Source organism: Chiloscyllium plagiosum, unplaced genomic scaffold, assembly GCF_037043375.1.
Source record: "Chiloscyllium plagiosum isolate Xiang-an unplaced genomic scaffold, Cpla_swu_hap1 HiC_scaffold_10, whole genome shotgun sequence".
NCBI classification, from domain to species: Eukaryota; Metazoa; Chordata; class Chondrichthyes; order Orectolobiformes; family Hemiscylliidae; genus Chiloscyllium; species Chiloscyllium plagiosum.
The window spans coordinates 6,660,918-6,685,072 of NW_028270148.1; the positions used below are offsets into that span (position 1 = coordinate 6,660,918).

Consider the following 24,155-nt stretch of genomic DNA (forward strand, 5'->3'; position numbering starts at 1 on the left):
GACTAATCAGACCGAGCCTCTCTCACCCACCTTCATCCACCCACAGGCCAGAACCGGGGTCACTAAGGATATAGGTTAGGCCATTTAGGAGAAATGGCTTTATCCAGAGAGTGGTGAAAGGAATTCACAACCACAAAAAGCTGCAGAGGGCAAAACATTGAATTATATACAGTTATATATATAGTTCTTAGCGTTAATGGTATCAAAAGGTATGAGGGAGAAAGTGGGAACAGGAAACTGAGTTGGATGATCCGTGGTGATCATATTGAATGATGTAGCAGGTTTGGAGGGCTGAATGGCTTACTCTTCTTCCTAGTTTCTATGTTCCTTTGGACGATTTACTTGGAAAACCATCTCCAGTAATTTCATTCCACTGGAGAGTCATTAGCTGTAGGTCAATAAGTTTCTCTTTCACTCTGACTCATTGACAGAGTGATCTGGTAAAGGTGATTGAAGAGAACAGAGAGCAGCTGTTGGTTTGTTGTGTTTGAACTTTAATATTGGTTCAACCTTACACCACATTACCACATTACACTCTTAACAGAAGAAGCAGGAGGGTTATTGCAAAAGCTGAAAAAGCAGGAGCTCTGGTACAACTTGACATTGTGAATGAGGATGTGAATATATATGGGTCTGTATGGAGGATTATAGAGAATGACCATGCAGCAGTAAACCAGGCAGTCCAGCAAATACATATATTCTGCATGCACAGACTGTGAGGAAACTATTGCTCATGTCTTTTATGCATAAAACATATCTTAAAAATTGATACCAGAAAAGAATGCACTGTTGAAGAATATAAAATCCATTAAAATATTTCTGCTAAATTAACTATCCACAGTAGCTTCCCCTCTGTTTGAATTCCACAGATACTGGGGTGGAGTTTGAGAACCTCAAGCTGTATTGGCTTTCTATTTTAAATGGACCACAGCCAATTAAAGTACAGTCAATTCTGATATGACGTGGTAGTTCTATTCATATGATCCTGTTATAAGAAAATTGTGTAATAGCAGCACCATTTAAACTAATGGGGCCAGAATTGCATTATAACCAATACACGCTTTAAAAGTTTGCACTTTGGAAACAGCAATCCCAATTCATCAATCATGTTAGAGCGAATCCATGTTAACGAAACATGCATTATAGCACAACAACCTGTAGTTAGCACATCGATACAGAATTAATGCAGGACTGTTACATCAGTCTGTAATATCAAGACATCAATGACAGTACATGACAGAGGCTAAGAGCAAGGAATAACAAAGACCCAGAACAGTGAGTACCAATTTAACACAATGATTCGTTTCATGTTCACTCATGAGACATGGGTGTCACTAGCTGGATCCAGCATTTATTGCCTGTCCCTAGCTGCCACTTGAGAAGATGGTGGTGAGTTGCCTTCTTGAAATGCTGCAGTCCAGCCACTATAGGTAGACCCCCAATGTCATTAGGGAGGGAATTCCAAGATTTTGATCCAGCGAAAGAGAAAGAAGGGTGATATATTTCCAATTAACGACGGTGAGTGGGTTGGAGGGGAACTTGCGGGGGGATGGTGTTCCTATGTATCTGCTGCCCTTAACCTTCTAGATGGAAGTGATTATGGGTTTGGAAGGTGCTGTCTAAAAGATCAAGACAAATTTCTTTGGTGTATCTTGTAGATAGTACACACTCCTGCTACTGAGCACCCGTGATGGAGGGGGGATGGTTGTGGATTTGGTGCCAATCAAGTGGGCTGCTTTGTCCTGGATGGTGTCAAGTTTCTTCAGTGTTATTGGAGCTGCCCCATCCAGGGCAAGTGGGAAGTATTCCATCACACTCCTGACTTGTGCCTTATAGATGGTGGACAGACTTCGGGGAGTCAGGAGGGGAGTTACTTGCCACAGTATTCCCAGTCTCTGACCTGCTCTTGTAGCCACTGTGTTTATTTGACAAAACAGTTCCTTTTCTGGTCAATGCCAACTTCCAAGACATTGATAGTGGGCGATTCAGTAATGATAATGTCATTGAATGTCAAGAGATACTGGTTAGATTGTTTCATTGCTTGGCTTGTGTGAAGCAAATGCCACTTGCCATCTGTTAACCAAAATATGGATAACATTAAACAAGTCTTCAGTACTACTGGTGAAATGTTGTCAGGGTCCATAATCTTTGCAGTATTCTGTGTCTCCATTTCTGAGGAGCAAGCACTTGGGATGATGAGGAACGTAAACTTAGGATGATGAGGAGCGGGGACTGAGCATGAAGATTAGCTGCAATATATTTGCAACAAGCTGTAGTCTTGTGTATTCCTGTTTTCCCTCATCAGGTGCTGATGATTTAAGCAAGGTCATGGGCATTCATTAGGACTGTTTTTGCAGCGTTCACCATGTCTTGCAGTGCCTGAGTCAGGACAGTGTAGGTTACATAAGCAGATGAGGTTACCCCAAAGATTGTGCCAAAGACTGGGACAAAGTCCAGGACTGGTTCGGCTGCTGTTAGAAGCAACATGGTGGTATTCCGCATGAGCAACATCTTCACCAGGTTTGGATTAATCTCTTCAAAAATCCATGTGTCATTGGTGTTAGCTCGCAGCTCACTCACAGATTTTCCCAAGGACTTAGCCAGCTTTTTAATCGCGGAGGTATTCAGACCCAGAACGTTATGCATGAACAGCAGTGCTGAGGTAATCAGGGCTAGGTCACAGGCTAGGGATAGCCCTGGAATTGGAATGGCACCACAGCCTGCAGAGGCTGCAACAACCCCATGGATGAATATCTTCAGGCCTTTTTGTTTCTTTTTGATAACATCTATGGATCTGTTTGGTAGAGAGAACAAAAACACATTCCTCTTTGTTTCTGGTAGGATAGCATCCACTGCACTGCGCAATTCAGGGAATTCATACTTATCCAGATGTTCACATGATATGAGAAAGACACGTTCGTCTTTCATACCCATTTGGGCCAATGAGCTGGAACAATAATCCCTGATTTTCTGAAATACTTGCTCTTCGCTGTAACCAGGTTTCTTTCTCTCAGACCAGAGAGACTGGTCGATCTTCGAGCGCACAAAGAAGAGTGGTTTACCTGCCTTCTTCATCACTTTGACCAGGATTTCATCTTCTTCTCTGAAGCGGTGATCACTAACAAGCAAACCAAAGTCAAAATCTGCAAACCTGATACCTTTGAGGAACATGTTAACTTTAACCTTGAGTGAGCCGACTCCAGGGGTGTCCCAGTATATCACATTGGGTACAGTGGGATGTGTGTAGCATTTGGGCTCCATTGTGCTTTCTACAATATCAATGGGAGCTGCATCTTCATCATTGTTATCCACGCCTCTCAGTGCATTGACTAAAGTGGATTTCCCTACACCCGATGCACCCATCACTGCAATATTAATCTTCACATTTTTAAATGTGTTGGATATTTTCTCTATCTTTGATTGAAGAGCTGACAATCCACCATGATGATATATGTTTATCAGATGTTCAACATCTGTTGAATTATACCTTGCAAAGGATCCAATATCAGCCATCGATACCTGAAAGTAAAAGCAATGTTGTGTCCACATTATAAATTATTGATACCATCTAATACTGAGAAGAAAAGCAGGCCATTTAGCCCATCATATATCTGTCATTTTACAGCATCGACTAAAGGATAGAGAAGCTGCTAAAAATAAAACAAAATGTTTGATAATGAAGTCTAAGACAAGTCTAAGGTGGGTCAAAAGCATTGGGTTCAGTTGAACTTGTGACCGTGCTGCCCCTTTAACAAGCTTATTTATGGTGTCCTTGGCTTTTTTTTTCAGGAGGTCTTAAAGGAAACAGATGCAGGCTTGGATGGGTTTTCGGGCCAGTTTGATGACAGCTAACAGATACTGCCTCAGGCAAAAGACTTTCACGTTAAAAAAAAACACTAGTACAATGAAAGGAGAGTGGCCAGTTCTCCTAGCTCTGCTTCTCTCTAGTTTGGTTTGGTTTTAGCAGAGTAGAGTTGAAAAAAGCTGCTGGACCCCAAAGAAGTAGGTCCACTCTGACCATCTCTCTCCCTGACTTCTCTCCTGTAAAGACCCTGTGTTTGATTTTACCTTTTGAGCCAAGAGGTGTTTATGGGGATTTTTGCAAGTATTGGGAACAGCATCATTAAGTTGGGATAATCTGTTTGGTTTTCAGATCGGTTAAGTTATTCTGTATTCTGTTCACTTTTGTTTGTGTTTCATTCAGTAATCTTGTAATTAAGTTCTGTTTTGTTTAAAATTATGTGGTTTGACCAACTGCAACCCTCCTGGAATATCCGCATTACACCTGCTTAAAACAATGATCAAAGTTAGGGTCTGGGCTGCTTACTTGAAATGTTCTGAGGGGGTATCACCTGGTCCATGACAGACTGCACACAATCACTCAAATAAATCCGAACCAGAACTAGTTATGGGATCTATACTGTCTGTTTGGAATCATTATGATTGAGCTGTAAAATGATAGACATTTAATGGGCTGAAAGGCCTTCATTGGCCCGAATCATTTTATTTCATGTACCATTTACCAGTGCAGTGGAAGGGATGACCCAGTGTGCCCCTGAACAAGCAGCTCATTCCAAGTTTCAATCCCACCCTCCTCCCCAACAATCTCATTGCCTCCTTCTCCCACATTCAGATCCCTGAAGTCAATTTTACCTTGTTGCTCCATTGTCTCTGCTCTGCTTCTAAATCCTGGAAAAAGGTGCTAGAACAATTCAGAAAAATCTTGTTTAAGAGGTCTCTTCCACAAATGCACCATGACATTTTCTTACCAGGGTCAATGCTCCTGAATGCATCTTTAGCATTTCTTTCAAGACATTTCTACTCCACAGCAAAGGCTAAGCTCAATCCACTGGAGTTTCTCTGAAGTCCTTTTGAAAAGATTGATGTTACCTCAGCCAAGTTCCGAAAATTCAGACTCTACTCTCAATTCTAACAACTTCCAAAATCCAGGAAGAAGCACAAAACCAGTTCTGCTGAAGACCTATTCAAGTGTTTTGCTTGCAGTCTCCCTGAACTTGATCTTTTTTCCACCTTTAACTTAGCTAATCTTTTAATTTATTTATTTATAACAACTTCTCTGCCCTCAATAGAAACTCAAACTCCCACAGCTGGAAGCTTCTATCAAAGTGGAGAAATGACCTGTGCTCCTATCTCTTGATGATGATAAAGTGACAACTGCGGGGAAGGAGGAGAAAGTGTGGGAAGGCTGTGTCATAGCAGATTCAATCATGAAGGGAACAGACAGGTGTTTCTGCAAGATTCCACAGGGATCTGCGCTGGGACTGCAACCGTTTACATTGTATATCAATGACAGGGAGGAATGAAGTGAATGGACTGCAGCCAAATTTGGCAACAAAACAACTGGAAAGGCAGGTTGTGGGAGGGATACTCACCTTTTACAGAGAGATATTGATACATACTATAAGTGGACAAAATGTTGGCAAACAGTATAATGTAGGAAAAAATAAAGTTGTTCTGCAGAGTGAGCAGGAAATTGTTCAACTTTGGACACCTCCAGGCCAGATCCAGGAAGAGCCGAGCCTCTGTCATTGAGCTGCAGTACACTAACACTGCCCACGTGTGAGCAAACTCGCAAGGCCAGCCTACAAACTATTGTCAACACATTCACCAACAACTGGGAGAGAATGGGCCTCACATTACACATCCAAAAAACAAAGGTTCTCTATCGGTCCCCTCCACGCTGAACAACATGGATCTTTTCCCAAACAGTGGGTGGTCCATTTTTTTCCCAAATCCTTCAGTTCGCTGATCCTTTCCTCAGCTTCCTTCATATTTTCACAGGGCACACGGAGTGACTGTTCCACATGGTAACATAATAGCAAGAGCTCACAATGACTTCCAACGTTCAGCTTCTGGTTTTACCAGAGAGGGAGAGAGAAACCTCCTTGTCAGAGGGCTTCCCACAGAAACATTCACCGCTGTCTCCCAACTCATCAACTACCCAGGAAGGAAGCACAGAGTTGGCATTAGGTAGATGACCTCTGGCATCCAAAATTGGTCATGGCTGGACAAACTAATCAGCGGCTTGTTGCTGGTCAGATCTCACATTATACATCTGGAACTCTAACATCTAACACAATCTTCTAGCACTGCTGTCAAAGAAACACTGGAAACACAGCTTGTAATGAGTTTCACTAAGTAGCTTTCTCAAGGGATAGCAACACCTTCCTCGGTCCTTAACTGGACAAGAATCCTTGTCCCAATTCAACTCATAATCAATACTAAACTAAAATAAGATGTTGTGATCTTTACAGAACAGAAGGTTGAAACGACCCAGAGTTCAGTTTGTAGGAGAATAAATTCAATCTGAGCAGGCCAACAAAGTAATTCAGCTCATTTCAGGGCATCAGTCAACCCAGCAGATGTTGATTCCAGTCTGTGGAGATTCCAGGTCAGGAGAGCTTTAATCGAAAACTACAAGTTGTTAGAGGTGGAAATGTTTACACCAACAGATTAATAAATGGTTTATTCTCCTGATCTTGGGAAAGAATTGCAGAAATATGTCCACTCTTGAGGAGAAAGAAACTGGAAAGAGTCAGTTGAGCAGATATGGTGTGCTGAGATAGGAATGTGTCTCTGTGTCTCATGAACAGATAATGTTAGGGTAAAGGATGAAACTCCATTTGGATGTTTGCTTTAAGATCTTTTGGTCTGATTCCTCCCTCCTTCTATGTGGCTTTATTTTTCTTGCATTTCTTCTTGTGTGTGAAATATTTCTGTTCTGTTGTTAATCTCATCTGAATATATTGCAACGACTAACCAGCACAGTAATTAACTGCAAAAACGTTCCAGCCAGTTTTCATTTGGAGATCTGACTTGTTTAGTATTCGTATCAGCCGGGATCAAAACTATGGGAAGACCATTGGGTGTACCACCCTGGAGTGGGAGGGAAACTCCTGCAATGCTGGTATAAATCAAGCCTTGTAGCAGTCACTGGTAAAACGACACTTATCCACTCCCCACCACCCACCAACCAGTGGTTGGTGGTCCATGTGACACCTAGTTACAAAGAAGATAGAAGATATTAATAAATGAATGGACCAAAATTTGGCAGCTGAAGTTTAACATGGATAAAGATGAGGTTGTCTAATTTGTTTGGCAGAATGGAAAAGCAACTTATTTTCAAAATGGAGAGAGATATCAGAGTGCTTCAGTGCAGAGAGGTCTCAGTGTCCTTTTGTATGAATGACAGAAAAGCGGTGTGCAGGAAACAGCAGGTAATAGGGAAGGCAAATGAAATGTTGGCATTTATTGCTCAAGGAAAAGAGTAGGGAAGTATTGCTGCAACTGTACAAAGCATTAGAGAGACAGCACCTGGAGTATTGCATGTAATTTTTGGTTCCCTTCTTTGTGGAGGGATGTAGTTTTACTGGAGGAAGTTCAGAGGATATTCACTGAGTTGATTCCAGGGGTTTGCCTTCTGATGGAAGATCAAGCAGTTTAGGGCTACACTGTTCAGAGTTAAGAATGCTGAGCAGAGATCTAATTGATGGATATAAGATGCTAAAGGAGATTGAGATAGAAGATACTTACAGGATGTATCTTCATGGGCAATCTAGAATGAAAGGTCATGGTGTTAAGGTAAGGGGTTGCAGATTTAAAACAGATGAGAAGAAATTACTTTTCGCAAAGGATCATGAATCTGTGGAATTCGCTGCTGCACAGATGGATGCTGGCACATTGAGTAAGTTTAAATAGGAAAGACAGATCTTGAATGAGTAGTGGGTCAAAGGGTTATGGATTGCAGGTAGGAAAGTGGAGTTGAGGCTACAATGAGGTCAGCTGTGCTCATATCATTTGGCAGAGCAAGCTCGAGCCTACTCTGGTTCCTCATTCTTATACCCTTTTATAAAAAGCTGCAGAAAGTTGTGGCAGAGAGGGATTTATCCTTATGCATGAATTAAAAAAAGCTGACATAGAAGTTAAGTGGGTAATAGAGAGGGGAAATAGACTGTTTCAAAAGGAATGGAGTATTAACATAGAGAGATGCTGCTAAAATAATGCAAAGCATGTGTCAGATCACATCTGAAATACTGTGAACAGGTCCCCTTATTGAAGGGAAGATATATTGGCATAGGAGGCAGTGTAGAGAAGATTTTCTAAATTGATCTCTGAAATGGAGAGCCTGTTTTATGAGGAAGGGTTGAGTATGTCAGGTCCATACTCAATGAAGTTTAGAAAATTGGAGGGTGACCTTATTGAAACATAAAAGATTCTCTGGAGATTTGATAGGGTTGGTGTGTTCTTTTCCCCCCTGTGAGCGAGTTCAGGACTCAGAATTAGAAGTTGCCTGTTTTAGACAGAAATGGAGAGGAATATTTTTGTGTTTGCTGACGGTAGTGTACTTGGGGGAATTCTGTACCACAGAGGAATATTGAAGCTGAGTCATTAAATACATTGAAGGCCGAGATAGACATTTTTAATCAGTAAGGGATTATTAAAACTGGGAGGCATGCGTTTCTCAGTGTCTGTTCCGGGATTTCTCCGACTTCTCATTCTTCTCCCTGTCACTCTATCTTCTTGCTAACATCTTTTTCTGTGTCTTTTCTTCTGTCTTTCCTGCCTTGTTTTCCTGTCTCTGCTTCATTCTCTCTGTCTTTATCTATCTCCGTGTCTTATTCCTCTCTGGTCTTCCTGAGAAAGTTCAAAGGAGACATGAGGGACAAATGTTTACTTACAGAGACAGTTAGGAGTCTGGAATGCACAGTCAGGGCTGGTGGTGGAGGTGAATACACTAGGGGCAATTCAGGGGCTGTTAGACAAGCACATGAATATGTAAGGAATGGAGGGATATGGACCAAGACCAGGCAGAAGGGATTAGTTTAGTTTGGCATCATGTTCGGAACAACTTTGTGGACTGTAGGGCCGGTTCCTGTGCTGTACTGTTCTTTGTTCTAGAGATCCCCAGCTCATTGAACATAGCACCAGCTGAACCTCAGGACCTTCAGAATCACTTTGGCACAATTCCTCAAGCATTGACCTGAACACGGGGAGGGAAAGGGTGTCCCTGGGGTTAGTTATAGATCCTTTAGCTGCTGTAAACAGGCCTCACATCATAAACGTACCTCTCTATACCCGATATTCTTTCAGAAAGTCTCAATGTAACAAGATTGAGGATTGAATGCGGAGACTGAAAGATCTGGCTGGGAATGAAACAATACAGACAATCATTCCCCGAACAACTTACCTCCCGACATACCCCCCCACCCTCCGGTCCTGGTACTTACCTTCAGGGAAACCAGAATTGGCTCAGGAGAGACCAGTGAACTCAAGCTGTCCCAAAATCTGTTGACAGAATATCTCTGAAGATTTAAAGGTACATAAGAGGTACAGTTAGTAAGTTTGCAGATGACACCAAAATTGGAGGTGTAGTGGACAGCGAAGAGGGTTACCTCAGATTACAACAGGATCTGGACCAGATGGGCCAATGGGCTGAGGAGTGGCAGATGGAGTTTAATTCAGATAAATGCGAGGTGCTGCATTTTGGGAAAGCAAATCTTAGCAGGACTTATACACTTAATGGTAAGGTCCTAGGGAGTGTTGCTGAACAAAGAGACCTTGGAGTGCAGGTTCATAGCTCCTTGAAAGTGGAGTCACGGGTAAATAGGATAGTGAAGATGGCGTTTGGTATGCTTTCCTTTATTGGTCAGAGTATTGAGTACAGGAGTTGGGAGGTCATGTTGCGGCTATACAGGACATTGGTTAGGCCACTGTTGGAATATTGCGTGCAATTCTGGTCTCCTTACTATCGGAAAGATGCTGTGAAACTTGAAAGGGTTCAGAAAAGAGTTACAAGGATGTTGCCAGGGTTGAAGGATCTGAGCTACAGGGAGAGACTGAACAGGCTGGGGCTGTTTTCCCTGGAGCGCGGAGCTAAGGGGTGACCTTATAGAAGTTTACAAAATTATGAGGGACATGGATAAGATAAATAGACAAAGTCTTTTCCCTGGGGTTGGGGATTCCAGAACTAGAGGGCATAGGTTTATGGTGAGAGGGGAAAGATATAAAAGAGACCTGAGGGGCAACCTTTCATGCAAAGGGTGGTACTTGTATGGAATGAGCTGCCAGAGGATGTGGTGGAGGCTGGTACAATTGCAACATTTAATTGGCATTTGGATGGGTATATGAATAGGAAGGGTTTGGAGGGATTTGGGCCATGTGCTGGCAGGTGGGACTAGGTTTGGTTGGGAAAACTGGTCGGCATGGACGGGTTGGACCGAAGGGTCTGTTTCCATGCTGTACATTTCTATGACTCTAACTGTGATTGAAATTGTATTGTCCTGTAATTAACATCGATCTCCTGTAACCCTGTAAGAACTGACTGTTCCTGAAGCTCCAGGAAGAGTGTTTTGACTCAGCTGTGCAAAATGTCCATTTTGCATACCTGCGGTCAATCTCTCTTCCCACGATATCATTAAACAAACCAGTATTTGTTGATTTCACAAGAAATGTGTACGGGCTTTATTTATAATAATATATTCCTGATAAAGGGCTTTTGCCCAAAACGTGGATTTTCCAGCTTCTCGGATGCTGCCTGACCTGCTACACTTTTCCAGCACCACTCTAATCTAGACTCTAACCTCCAGCATCTGCAGTACCCACTTCTGCCTAAATTAATTATAAATTGGATAGTTCTCTGACACCTGTTCCTGCCTTTCCCCCAGATCCTTTAATCCCTTTAGGCCCAAGCGCTATATCTAACTCCTTCTTGAAATCATTCAATGCTTTGGTTTCACCTGCTCCTTGTGGCAAAGAATCCCACAGTCTCCCCACTCCCTGGATGAAGACATTTCTCCTCATCTCAATCCCAACTAGTTTACGCTGTAGCTTCAGTCTGTGACCCTTGGTTCTGGGCTCCCCGGTCATTGGGAACACCTTTCCTGTATCTAACTTGTTTAGCCCTGTTAGAATTTTATAGGCTTCTAGGAGATTCCCTCCCCCCTCATTCTTCCAAACACCAGTGAATGCAATCCTATCGATTCAACATCTCCTCGTGTGTCAGTCCTGCCATCCCAGGAATCAATCTTTGCTGCATTCCCTCAACATTCCCTACAGGGTTGGCAATGGCCCAGTTGGTATTGCTAGACTATTAATTCAGAGACTGTAGTAATGTCCTGAGGACCTGGGTTCGAAATATGGCAGATGCTGGAATTTGAATTCAATAACAGTCTCAAAATAACAGTCAGAGATGATCATGGAAACAATTACCAACTGTCAGCAGGAAAACACCATCTGGTTCACTAATATACTTTACAGAAGGAAATCTGCCATCCTTACCTGGTCTGGCCTACATGTGACTCCATACCCACAGGAATGTGGTTGCCCAACCAGTGATACCCATTTCCAAGAATGAATAAAATAAAAACTTTCCTCTGATAAGGAGACCAATACTGCACCTCATACTTTGCCTCATATCTCTGAATGTGTGATTCACAAAAATCTCTTAATCTCATGTTTAAAATGAACAACTGATTCACCATCAGTTTCCATTGTGTAAGAAAGTTACACCCCCTATACGAAGAAATGTTTCCCAGTGACAATCCTAAAGGTTCTGGCTCACAGTTTAGGATGTGCCTGTCTTCCTAGTCTTTCCAGTTGGCACAGAGTGTGTCTCTCTTTATCTGTTCACCCTGATATCTTGATAATTTGGATAAAACAGTCCTATAACTTTCTAAAAACAGCAAATACCACGCAACTTTGTACATTCTCTCTTTGCAATTTAGTATTTGTAATTCAGATATCATTGTGATCATATTGACAATCCAAGACCAGGAAAATCCTGCCGAAGGTGTGGTGCCTGTCTCCAAATCTCTCTGAACTGTCACCATTTCAACTTTTCATGAGCTTGATTCTGCTGAGTGCCAAAATAGCTGACCTGACACTTGTCGACATTAAAATCTATTTGCCTCAGATTTACACTTTTCACTAAATCCACGATTTTTTTTAAATTCAAAGTTCCTATCTCCATGACTTAAAATGGCACCACAGTTTGGGTCATTGGCATATTCTGATGTGTAGCTTTCTACATGATCATGTATACGTTTAAAGAAGAGGTGAATAGCTGAGGGCTTATCACAGGTCCTTGCAGGACCATCACTACTCCCATCTTGTACATCAACTCCCTGTCCATTCACCCACTTCCTTCCCAAGGCTCAGCTAATATCGTAACCGACTGAATGACCTGATATGAAGGTGCCAGTGTTGGACTGGGGTGAACTAAGTCAGCAGTCACATGACACCAGGTTATAGTAAACCAGGTTTATTTGAAATCACAAGCTTTCAGAGCCCACCTGACAAAGCAGCAGTGCTCCACAAGCTTACGATTGCAAATAAAGCTGTTGGACTCTAACCTGGTGTGGTTTAAGCTGAATGACCAGCCAACAATTGCATAAGCTACAACTTTAGCTGACAGTCTTTCACAGGACTTTTTAAATGCCTGTTGGAAGTCTGTAAACAAAACATTGAAAGGTTAAGTATCTGTCCAGTACCTAACACTAGATCATGCCTCTGATGTGAAATTCTCCAGTCACTGTGTAAACCTTGGGTCCAGCTATTTACACAGTGTGAACAGGGAAGGTTTACTTCAGCACGTAAGCAGCTACCGAACACAGGGATTAGAGAATACAACAGGGAGAAAGAATGAAAACTGAACAGCCTCACAGTAAACAGCAAGTAAATCAGTACAACATTCAGAATGCCCGAGCGAGTGCAGTGAGGCAGCCCCATAGCACAGTTAGAGATGCGGACCTGACAATTTGCATTGTGCAAATCAGTAAGGACACAGGGTCAAACCAACAACATGCAGTAGCACAGGACAAGTTACTGAACTTTGGGCTGTTAAAGAGCCTTACACAATAAATGCAAATAAACCAAATGCTTATTTAGTGGGGAATGAAAAGTACAACTGAAAGAGCAGACAGAAGTATCAATGGAACAGAACAGGACACAGAAACAAGTTAAAGGAGCTGCTGAATAAGGCTTTAAGGCCAGGACAGTCAATTATTCCCAATCCCAAAAGCCTAGAAGACAAGGGCACACTATCATTTATTAGCATTGTGAATTTTTGGAAATCTCTACTCCCAGGAACTGTGCTGCTCAGCTGCTTCATTTCTTCAAATTTGAGATTGACAGTTTGAGAAAGTAAGGGAATTGAAAGTGATGGAGATACTGCGTGACCTCTTAGCAAATAGTTGAGGAGGTGGATTGGACAAGGGGGTCCTATTTCTGCTCATGTTTCTCATGTTCAAGATATTAGGATATTTACAGCAGTGCTTTATCATTCCCTGTTCCTCATTTCCAAACATTGGGCTGTTACAGCAGCTTGGAAGAATGAAGCCTCCATGACATGATGGTTACGACAAACACAAACACAGGGCAGTGACTCAGGGATGTTTTGCAATCTGTGCAATATTCCCCCTCTCCACCTCTTCAAACAGTGTCAATCACAGTCTCACACATGATTTCCCTCCCATTTTAAGGCCTGCGGCTTTGTATTTCATCGACACAGATCAGCCACTGAGAAGTTGTTAATAGGATGCTAATTATATTAATAAGGGGCATGCTTTAATTATGTACCTACAGCACTGATAGAGACTGACGGGACACCGGAGTGGTTGGTAGGCAGCAAATATACTTCATGCAGTATTGGGTAAATACAACTAGTGTCTAGTTCCACACTTCACCAAATGGTTTGGGATTATGTTATCAGACGTACGTGAAGACTGGGATTCTATGAAGTCGAAGAAATACATGTGCTCGATAAGACAAGTTAATGAGACTAGGCAAGGCAACGATATCAATGAAACAGCTCTGATGGACAAATATAAGAACAGGATATGGTATATTAATAGGTAACTCATCAAAACCAACAGCACTGAGCAATGTCAGCATGATCAGACCTGGAGATGAAGCCAGAGTCCCAGTAGGTGTGAAAGATGGTTCTTCTGCATTAAGTTATCGTTTTATGCAAAGATATCCTGGATGCATGAACATCAACTAGCCACAAAAGGACATGACCCACTCTCACTTGTATCCTTACATACCGATGAGGAAGGACACCACTTCAACTGGGACAATACATCCATCTAGGACAAGCCAAACAGCGACATGCACGAAAATTCCTAGAAGCATGGCATTCCAACTGGAATTCTATCAACAAACACAATGACTTGGATCCCATTTACTACCCCCTGAGAAAAAGAGCAAGAAATGACATCACCATAGGAAATGATATCATCACAAGAAATTACATCACTGACACTAAGAAACTCAAACATATAAATAGAAAGCTGGCTAGACCACAAGTGCTTCATTCAGAAGCTCCTGAAGATGTTACCTATTATGGTGACAAATTATCTGAAAATGAACCATTCACCTCGGCAAGCAAACTTACATCCAGAACATACAGCGTTACAGCATAGTACAGGCCCTTCGGACCTGTGGAACCAATCAGAAGTCCATCTCACATATATTATTCCATTCTCGTCCATATGCTGCAGCATGATCTCACGGTTCTGAAACTCAATCCTTCGATCAGTAAAAGCTAACACACCATATGCCTTCTTAGAAACCCTATTAACTTGGGTGGCAACTTTCAGGGATTTATGTTCATGGACACCAAGGTCTATCTGCTCATCTACACTGCCAGTAATCTTACCACTAGCCCAGTATTCTGTATTCCTGTTACTCCTTCCAAAGTGAATCACTTTACACTTTTCTGCATTAAACTCCATTTACCACCTCTCAGCCCAGCTCTGCAGCTTATCTATGTCCCTCTGTCACCTACAACATTCTTCTACACTATCCACAACTCCACCGACCTTAGCGTCATCCACAAATTTAGTAAGCTAAGCTTCTATGCCCTCATCCAGGTCATTTATATAAATAACAAACAACAGTGGACTCAAAACAGATCCTTGCGGTTCCCCACTCCAGTATGAACATTTCCCATCAACCACCACCCTCTGTCTTCTTTCAGCTGGCCAATTTCTGATCGAAACCACTAAATCACCCTCAATCCCATGTCTTCATATTTTATATAGTAGCCTACCGTGGGGAACCTTACTAAGCGCCCTTCTGAAATCCATATACACCACATCAACTGCTTTACACTTATCTGAGGAAGTTAAAATGCCACAGAGGGTCAAACATTCCACTACCAAAGGACTTACTGCAGTATCAACTAAAAGCCTGTAGTCTTACAATACAGACAGGGGGAAGGCTGACTGTATCTCAGAAATAGAGCCTCGTGGAGCCACACATGTGGATTCCCCGTGTAGCCCCAGACAGAGGGATTTGCCCCTTCCAGACAAGACTGATAGCCTTGAACACAACCCTGTTAAATTGCCTCCTGCTCCCATTGTCTTACTTCCCCTCCATATTAGCATTGGTTTGTGAATCCCCAATTTACAGCAGGCAAAACTCTTTTGTCTTACTCTCTTCCCATCAACACATAATCATGAAGAATACGATAATCAGTTTCTGTGAACTATTCACATGTTATTACAGGACAACCATATTCATTGGGCTTTGTAAATTCATAATTACCTACATTAAACTTTGTGATGATAATCGCCCATGTCACTGGTAAACCTTTTGTTTAATCCCTATAAAATATACTGTCTCTGTGCGTGGAGCGGAGGTTTGTGGAGAAGTGTCACCACAAGTAGACACACGACTAATTTGGAGACATTTTGAATCTCTTGCCGGCTGTCCGATAATAAAGTTGCAGCTGTTGTACAGATAACTTGTGTCGTCCGGATTTGTGGAACAAAGCAGACATCAATACATCCACCTGTTTGGTCACCTTCACAAAGAACTCAGTAAGGTTAGTGAGATACGACCTACCCTTCACAAAACCATGTTAACTATCCCTAATCAACTTATTCATCTCTAGATGATTATAAATCTTTACCCACAACTGAAGTAAGGCTGACAGGTCTATAGTTTCCAGGGTTGTCTCTAATCCCCTTCTTGAACAAGGGGACAACATTTGCTACTCTCCAATCTTCTGGAGACTATTCCTGAAGACAATGACAACATAAAGATCAAAGCAATCTCCTCCCGGCATCCCAGAGAATCATAGGATAACTCCCATCTGGCCCCAGGGGGCTCTTCTATTTTTACACTTTCCAGAATTGCTAACACCGCCTCCTTGTGAACCTCAATCCCATTCAGTCTAGCAGCCTGGAACTCAGTATTCTCCTTAACCAGATTGTCTTTTTCTAGTTTCAGTACTGGTGAAAAGTATTCATTTAGTGCTTCCCCTATCTCCTCTGACTCCAAGCAAAACCTCCCACTGCTGTGCTTGATTGGCCCTAATCATTATCTAGTCCTTCTTTTATTTCTGATATAGCTATAGAAAGCCTTAGGGTTTTCCTTGATCCTATCTCTTTAAGTCTTTCCTGGATAACATGTAACTCTCAAGTGCCGTAACTGAGCTTTCATATCTCATCCTAAAATAAGCCTTTTTCTTCCTCTTGAGAAGAGATTCAACTTCTTTAGTAAAACATGCCTCCCTCGCTCAACCACTTCCTCCCTGCCTGACAGCTACATAACTATGCGCAACATCGAGGGCCGAAGGGCCTGTTCTTCGCTGTATTGTTCTAAATCAAGGACACGCAGTAGCTGTTTATTGAATAAACTCCACATTTCAATCGTGCCCAATCCCTGCAGTTTCCTTCCCCATCCTATGCATCCTAAATCTTGCCTAATCGCATTGTAATTGACTTTCCCCCCAGCTATAACTCTTGCTATAACTTTATGCAGACATATAACCATTACCGGAGCACTGGGATCTATTGAGGTCCCACTGCTGGAGCACTGGAGCTGATCCATGTCTCACTGCTGGAGCACTGGAATATATCCATGTCTCAATGCCGGAGCACTGGAATACATCCAGGTCTCCCTACCGGAGCACTGGGATTGATCCAGGTCTCACTGTCAGAGCACTGGGATAGATCCAGGTCTCAATGCCAGAGCACTGGATTGATCCAGGTTTCACTGCTAGAGCACTGGAATTAATCCAGGTCTCATTGTTAGAGCACTGGGATTGACCAGGTCTCACTGCTGGAGCACTGGGGCTGATCCAGGTTTCACTATCAGAGCACTGGGACAGATCCAGATCTTACTGCTGGAGCTCTGGGTCTGATCCGGATCATTGCTGGAGCACTAGGACTGATCCAGGTCTCACTGCCTGAGCACTGGGGCAGACCCAGGTCTCACTGCCGGAGCACTGGGACCGATCCAGGTCTTGCTCCCGGAGGACTGGGACTGATCGGGATCACTCTGGGAGTTCAGGGATTGATCAAGGTCTCAATGCCGGAGCATTGGAATTGTTCAGGTCTCACTGCAGGAGCACTGGGATTGATCAGGTCACACTGCTGGAACACTGGGATTGATCCAGGTCTCACTGCAGGAGCACTGGGATTGATCCAGGTCTCACTGCTGGAACACTGGGATTGATCCAGGTCTCACTGCAGGAGCACTGGGATTGATCCAGGTCTCACTGCCGGAGCACTGGGACTGATCCAGGTTTCAATGCCAGAGCACTGGGACTGATCCAGGTCTCATTGCCAGAGCACTGGGACTGATCCAGGTCTCAATGCCAGAGCATTGGGACTGATCCAGGTCTCAATGCCAGAGCACTGAGACTGATCCAGGTCTCATTGCCAGAGCACTGGGACTGATCCAGGTCTCACTGCCGGAGCATTGGGACTGATCCAGGTCTCAATGCCAGAGCACTGGGACTGATCCAGGTCTCATTGCCAGAGCACTGGGACTGATCCAGGCCTCACTGCCGGAGCACTGGGGCTGATCCAGGTCTTGATCCCAGAGAACTGGGACTGATCGGGATCACTGCGGGAGTTCTGGGATTGATCGAGGTCTCTGTGCCGGAGCACTGGGGAAAATCCAGGTCTCACCGTGGGAGCACTGGGGCTGATCCAGGTCGCACTGCCGGAGCACTGGGACTGATCCAGGCCTCACTGCCGGAGCACTGGGGCTGAGCCAGGTCCCACTGCCGGAGCACTAGGGTTGATCCAGGTCTCACTACTGGAGCACTGGCACCAATCGAAGTCTCACTGCCTGAGCATTGGGATTGATCCAGGTCTCACTGCCAGAGCACTGGGACTGATCCAGGTCTCTCTCCTGGATCACTGGCACCAATCGAAGTCTCACTGCCTGAACATTGGGATTGATCCAGGTCACACTGCCAGAGTACTGGGATTGATCCAGGTCACACAGCTGGAGCACTGGAGCTGATCCAGGTCTCACTGCTGGAGCACTGGGACTGATCCAGGTCTCACTGCCGGAGAACTGGGACTGATCCAGGCCTCACTGCTGGAGCACTGGGACTGATCCAGGTCTCATTGCCGGAGCACTGGGGCTGATCCAGGTCTCACTGCCGGAGCACTGGGACTGATCCGGATCACTGCGGGAATTCTGGCTTTGATCGAGGTCTTACTCCTGAAGCACTGTGACTGATCAGGATCACTGCTGGGGCACTGGGACTGATCCAGGTCTCACTGACGGAGCACTGGGATTGATCCAGGTCTCATTGCCAGAGCACTGGGATTGATCCAGGTCTCACTGCCGGAGCACTGGGACTGATCCAGGTCTCCTTGCCAGAGCTCTGGGACTGATCCAGGTCTCACTGCTGGAGCACTGGGACTGATCCGGGTCTCACTGCACGAGCACTGGGGCTGATCCAGGTCTCCTTGCCAGAGCTCTGGGACTGATCCGGGTCTCACTGCACGAGCACTGGGGCTGATCCAAGTCTCACTACCAGAACGCTGGCATTGATCCAGGTCACACTGCCGAAGCACTGGGACTGATCCAGGTCTCACTGCCAGAGCACTGGGGCTGATCCAGGTCACACTGCCGGAGCACTGGGATTGATCCAGGTCTCACGGCTGGAGCACTGGTATTGATCCAGGTCTCATTGCCGGAGCACTGGGACTGATCCAGGTCTCACTGCTGGAGCACTGGTATTGATCCAGGTCTCACTGTTGGAGCATTGGGACTGATCTAGATCTCACTGCCAGAGCACTGGGACTGATCCAGGTCTCACTGCCAGAGCACTAGGGCTGATACAGGTCTCACTGCCGGTGCACTGGGATTGATCCAGGTCTCACTGCTGGAGTATTGGGATTGATCCAGGTCTCACTGCCGGAGCACTGGGACTGATCCAGGTCTCACTGCTGGAGCACTGGTATTGATCCAGGTCTCACTGTTGGAGCATTGGGACTGATCTAGATCTCACTGCCAGAGCACTGGGATTGATCCAGGTCTCTCTGCCGGAGCACTGGGATTGATTCAAGTCATCCAATCCCCAACTCCCACCAACCCTTCACCAGTTGATAGTCCATGCTACACCAAGTGACTCCCAGCTCTTTGAACATCATATCAGCTGAACCTTGGGGCCATCTGAACCTTGTTGGCTCAATTCCTCAAATATTAAACTGAATTTCGCAAGAGGAGGGGTGTCCCTGGGGTTGGTCAGAGATATTTCAGCTTAATCTGCTGGCCGTAAACTGGCCTCATACCAATCAATTAATTGAATGAATAGAACTAAATTAACTTTACTCTCATAGGTACTCAAATGTGTACAGTGACAAAATTGAAAAATCATCACTTACAGTACCGTCGTAGGTACAAGATCCCTGGGTACAATTCCTTTAGATACTGCCTAAGGTCTTCTCGCTAAAGGTAAACGGGGGTCTGTTATCCGATTCTCCTAGTACCTCTATATATGTAAATATAGTCGTGTATGTGTAAGAGATGTCTTTGGTTTGTTGGGATAATGTGAAACTGAAATGTTTGTTCACTTGATATGCTACTGTAAAGAACTGAACTGTGTTTGTGACTCTTTTTTATATATATATATATAAAACAATATATATATTGATTAGGTTACTTACAGTATGGAAACAGGCCCTTTGGCCCAACAAGTCCACACCGACCCTCCGAAGAGCAACCCACCCAGACCCAGACCCATACCCCTACATTTACCCCTTCACCTAACACTACGGGCAATTTAGCATGGCCAATTCACCTAACCTGCACATCTTTGGATTGTGGGAAGAAACTGGAGCACCCGGAGGAAACCCACGCAGACACAGGGAGACACGCTGTACATAAGATAACCATAGGTCAGAAAAGTTATGAAGCCAAGTTACAAAGACAAATGTTACAGTCTTGGGCAGCACAGTGGCTCAGTGAGGCAATGAGGCTCTCTTCAATTCCAGCCTTGGGTGACTGTCTGGGTGGAGTTTGGACATTCTCCCCCTGTCCGTGCTGGTTTTCTCCGGAGGCTCCGATAACCTCCCACAGTTCAAAGGTTAGGGCGAATTGGCCATGCTAAAATTGCCCACAGTGTTCAGGGATGTGTAGGTTAGGTGCAAGGGTACTCTTCGGAGGGTTGGTGTGGTCACCGTTTTCTGCTTGGATCCGCTGTCCGTGCGCAGACTCATGCGCATTTGTGACCAGTTCAAACGGGCTTCGGGGGCCAAGGTAAATCAAGGCAAAAGCAAGGCCATGCTCTTCGGGAACTGGGCCGACCAATCCTCGATCCCCTTCACCGTCAGGACCGACCACCTGAAGGTGCTGGGTATTTGGTTCAGGGGGGGCGCTGGGGTGTGCGTCAAGTCTTGGGAGGAGCGTATCAGCAAAGTGAGGCAGAAACTGGGCAGATGGAAGCTACAGTCGCTCTCCATCGCGGGAAAAAACCTGGTCATCAGATGTGAGGCACTGTCATTGTTATTATACGTAGCACAGGTCTGGCCTATACCCAGAACCAGTGCCGCTGCAGTCACACGGACCATCTTCCAGTTTATATGGAGATCAAAGATGGACTGGGTCCGAAGGGACTCGCTGTATAAAGGTCTGGGTAACAGGGGAAAAAATACACGCAATGCCACCCTCACCCTGATGGCCACCTTTGTGTGTGGCTGCATCAAGCTGTGCGTGGATCCCCGGTACGCAAACACCAAGTGTCACTATGTACTGAGGTTCTACCTGTCCCTGGTGTTGCGAAGGATGGGCCTGGCCTCGCTGCCGCGGAACGCTCCGAGTAGTTGGACCATTCCGTATCACCTGTCCTTCGTGGAGAAGTTTATGAAGAAAAACACTTTTGACCACAAGTCCAGGAAGTGGTCAGCACGTAGTGTCCTTGAGACCCTTCGGGAAAAGGAGAGGGCGGATCCTATCGAGCGGTTCCCTGAGCAGACTGTCAAAGCCATTTGGCAGAATGCCTCATCGCCAGAACTTTCCAACAAGCACCAAGACATGGCTTGGCTGGTGGTGAGAAGGGCTCTGCCTGTGAGATCCTTTATGCACGCCCGGACTCTCAGCCGCACCGCACACTGCCCTCGAAGCGGCTGCGGGGGGGACGAGACTGTCACACACCTCCTTCTGGAATGTGCCTATGCAGAGGAAGTCTGGAGAGGAATGCAGTGGTGTTTGTCGAGGTTCGTCCCGAGCAGCGCCGTGACGTGGGACTCCGTGCTCTACGGCCTGTTCCCTGGGACGCACACCGAGACGAACATCAACTGTGCCTGGAGGATCATCAGCTCGGTGAAGGACGCTCTCTGGGTGGTCCGAAACCTGCTGATCTTCCAGCTGAAGGAGTTGACCCCGACTGAGTGTTGCAGATTAGGACATTCCATGGTCCAGGGCTATGTGTTGAGGGACGCGCTGAAGCTTGGGGCAGCTGCCGCCAAGGCGCGGTGGGGAAAGACCACCGTGTAACATCTGCCTGCCTAAAGAAGAACAGGGGGCCCGCGCAGTCATTTGGGCTCTGCTGATGCGTCAGCTAAATATATGGATATAGGATTGATAAACGTACAGACCTGTATGTACAAATGATAAATTCTGATCTCTGTATGCAAATGTTTACGTATGTATGGCATGACCAACTGTACAGACCATCAAATTATTTTATGAATAAAGTATATTTTTTGAAATAAAAAACGTCGGACTCATTGGGCGGAAATGCCTGTTTCCACACTGTAGGAATTCTAATTCTCTCTCCAGAAGCCTTCTCCAGACCTGATATTCTTTTAGAGTTGAAAAATGTGTTGCTGGAAAAGCGCAGCAGGCCAGGCAGCATTTGAGGAGCAGGAGAATCGACGTTTCGGGCATAAGTTCTTCTTCAGGAATAAGGCTGGTGTGCCAAGCGGGCTGAGATAAAAGTTGGGGGGAGGGAATTTGGGGGAGGGGCGTTGGGAATGCGATAGGTGGAAGGAGGTGAGGGTGGGGGGGTGATAGGCCAGAGAGGGGGTGGGGGGGGCGGAGAGGTTGGGAAGAAGATTGCAGGTCAAGAAGGCACTGCTGAATCCGAGGGTTGGGACTGAGATAGGTGGGGGGGATGGGAAATGAGGGAGCTGGAGAAATCTACATTCATCCCGTGTGGTTGGAGGGTTCCTAGGCGGAAGATGAGGCGCTCTTCCTCCAGCCGTCGTGTGGCCAAGGTCTGGCAATGGAGGAGGCCAAGGACCTACATGTCCTTGGCAGAGTGGGAGGGGGAGTTAAAGTGTTCAGCCACAGGGCGGTTGGGTTGGTTGGTGTGGGTGTCCCAGAGGTGTTCTCTGAAAAGTTCTGCAAGTAGGCGGCCTGTCTCCCCAATGTAGAGGAGACCACATCGGGTGCAGCGGATGCAGTAAATGATGTGTGTGGTGGTGCAGGTGAATTTGTGACAGATATGGAAGGATCCATTGGGGCGGAGGATCCGGAGGGACATCCGTTGCTTGAGGCTTCAGATTTGTTGCAGGTACTGGTTGTCCTGGTTGGGTCCAAATTGGTGTTGGTCTGAATGTAGTCCGGAGTCCATGCGGGGTCAGTCGGTTCTGTAGGGTAAAAACAATGACTGCAGATGCTGGAAACCAGATTCTGGATTAGTGGTGCTGGAAGAGCACAGCAGTTCAGGCAGCATCCAAGGAGCAGTGAAATCGATATTTCAGGCAAAAGCCCTTCATCAGGAATAAAGGCAGTAAGCAAGGATGCCTGCCTTGAAGAGGTTTTCCTCTTCAGGAATAAAGGCAGTGATCCTGAAGCGTGGAGAGATATTCTTGTAGAGAGAGGAGGAAAACCTCTTCAAGGCAGGCATCCTTGCTTACTGCCTTTATTCCTGATGAAGGGCTTTTGCCTGAAACGTCGATTTTACTGCTCTTTGGATGCTGCCTGAACTGCTGTGCTCTTCCAGCACCACTAATCCAGTCGGTTCTGTAGGCAGGTGCTGAGGAAGGAGATGTGGCTGTGGTAGCGAGTCTGTTTCAGGACGTGGCTGATATTCTTTCAGAAAGTCTCAGTGTAAGAAGATTAAATGTGGAGACAGAGCTCTGGCTGAGAATCAAACACCCCAAACAATCATTCCCCAAACAATTTACCTCCCGAGACACAGCCTCCCAGCACTTACCTTCAGGGAAACCAGGATTGGCTCAGGGGAGATCTGTGATCAGCTGTCCCGAGATCTGTTGAAGGAATATCTCTGAAGAGGTAAAGGAGCAGGTAGACATAAAGATACGCGCACAGAAAGACTGATTTTGTGTCAGAGACAGGACGAATATAGAGTAAAAAGACACAGAGATAGATGGAGACAGAGAGAACAAAGCAGAGGCAGGAAAGGACAAAATGAAAAGACAGAGAAAGGGGTGACAATGTATGGATAAAAAGTGACAGGGGACAGGGCGAAGAATGGGAAGTCGGAGAAATCCAGGAACAGACACTGAGATGGTCCGTACTCGAAGATTCTGTTCTTCAATTTGACTGTTTCTACTCAAAACTCTGAGACTGCACAAAATCTCTGCGGATGAGGAACACACCCAGTGATATGCTTCCGCAAACATCTTTCAATGTCCAATAACAGGAAACACTCATCAGGCACGGAAGCTGGAAATCAGATTTGTAAAACGGAAACCAAACCGCTCTGGAATTCAGACTTTTCACTTCACAACAAGGTTCACTGAACCAAAAATATGATTTTTTTTTGTTTCTCTCTCCACAGATACTGCCAGACCAATTGAGTTTCTCTTCAGCGAACTCCTCAGTGTGGATCACAACACAGCATGGATCTTCTGTTACTCAGTCTGGAGCTGCCCAGGGTTGTTTAGCTGCTGCTCCTGGTCCACATGATGATG

The 24,155-nt window shown here is 45.2% G+C and overlaps 1 protein-coding gene across 2 annotated transcripts; it reads right to left on the reverse strand.

Annotated features, from left to right (window-relative positions):
• Window positions 1-473: 473 nt before the first annotated feature.
• Window positions 474-23,946, reverse strand: LOC122552571 (interferon-inducible GTPase 5-like). 2 transcript variants are annotated; one of them, XM_087991043.1, is made up of 4 exons: window positions 23,435-23,946; window positions 9,249-9,323; window positions 4,654-4,702; window positions 474-3,519 (listed from the first exon to the last, which is right to left on the reverse strand). In XM_087991043.1, exon 4 carries the CDS (start codon window positions 3,511-3,513, stop codon window positions 2,317-2,319), a length of 1,197 nt encoding a protein of 398 aa, XP_087847169.1. In that variant the 5' UTR covers window positions 3,514-3,519; window positions 4,654-4,702; window positions 9,249-9,323; window positions 23,435-23,946; the 3' UTR covers window positions 474-2,316. The 2 variants fall into 2 exon arrangements, with proteins under 2 accessions (XP_087847169.1, XP_043551212.1); XM_043695277.2 differs by lacking the exon at window positions 4,654-4,702.
• Window positions 23,947-24,155: the final 209 nt, after the last annotated feature.

Excerpts from the sequence above, each read along its gene's own strand:
- LOC122552571 (XM_043695277.2), bottom strand. The coding sequence starts at position 3,513 with ATGGCTGATATTGGATCCTTTGCAAGGTATAATTCAACAGATGTTGAA.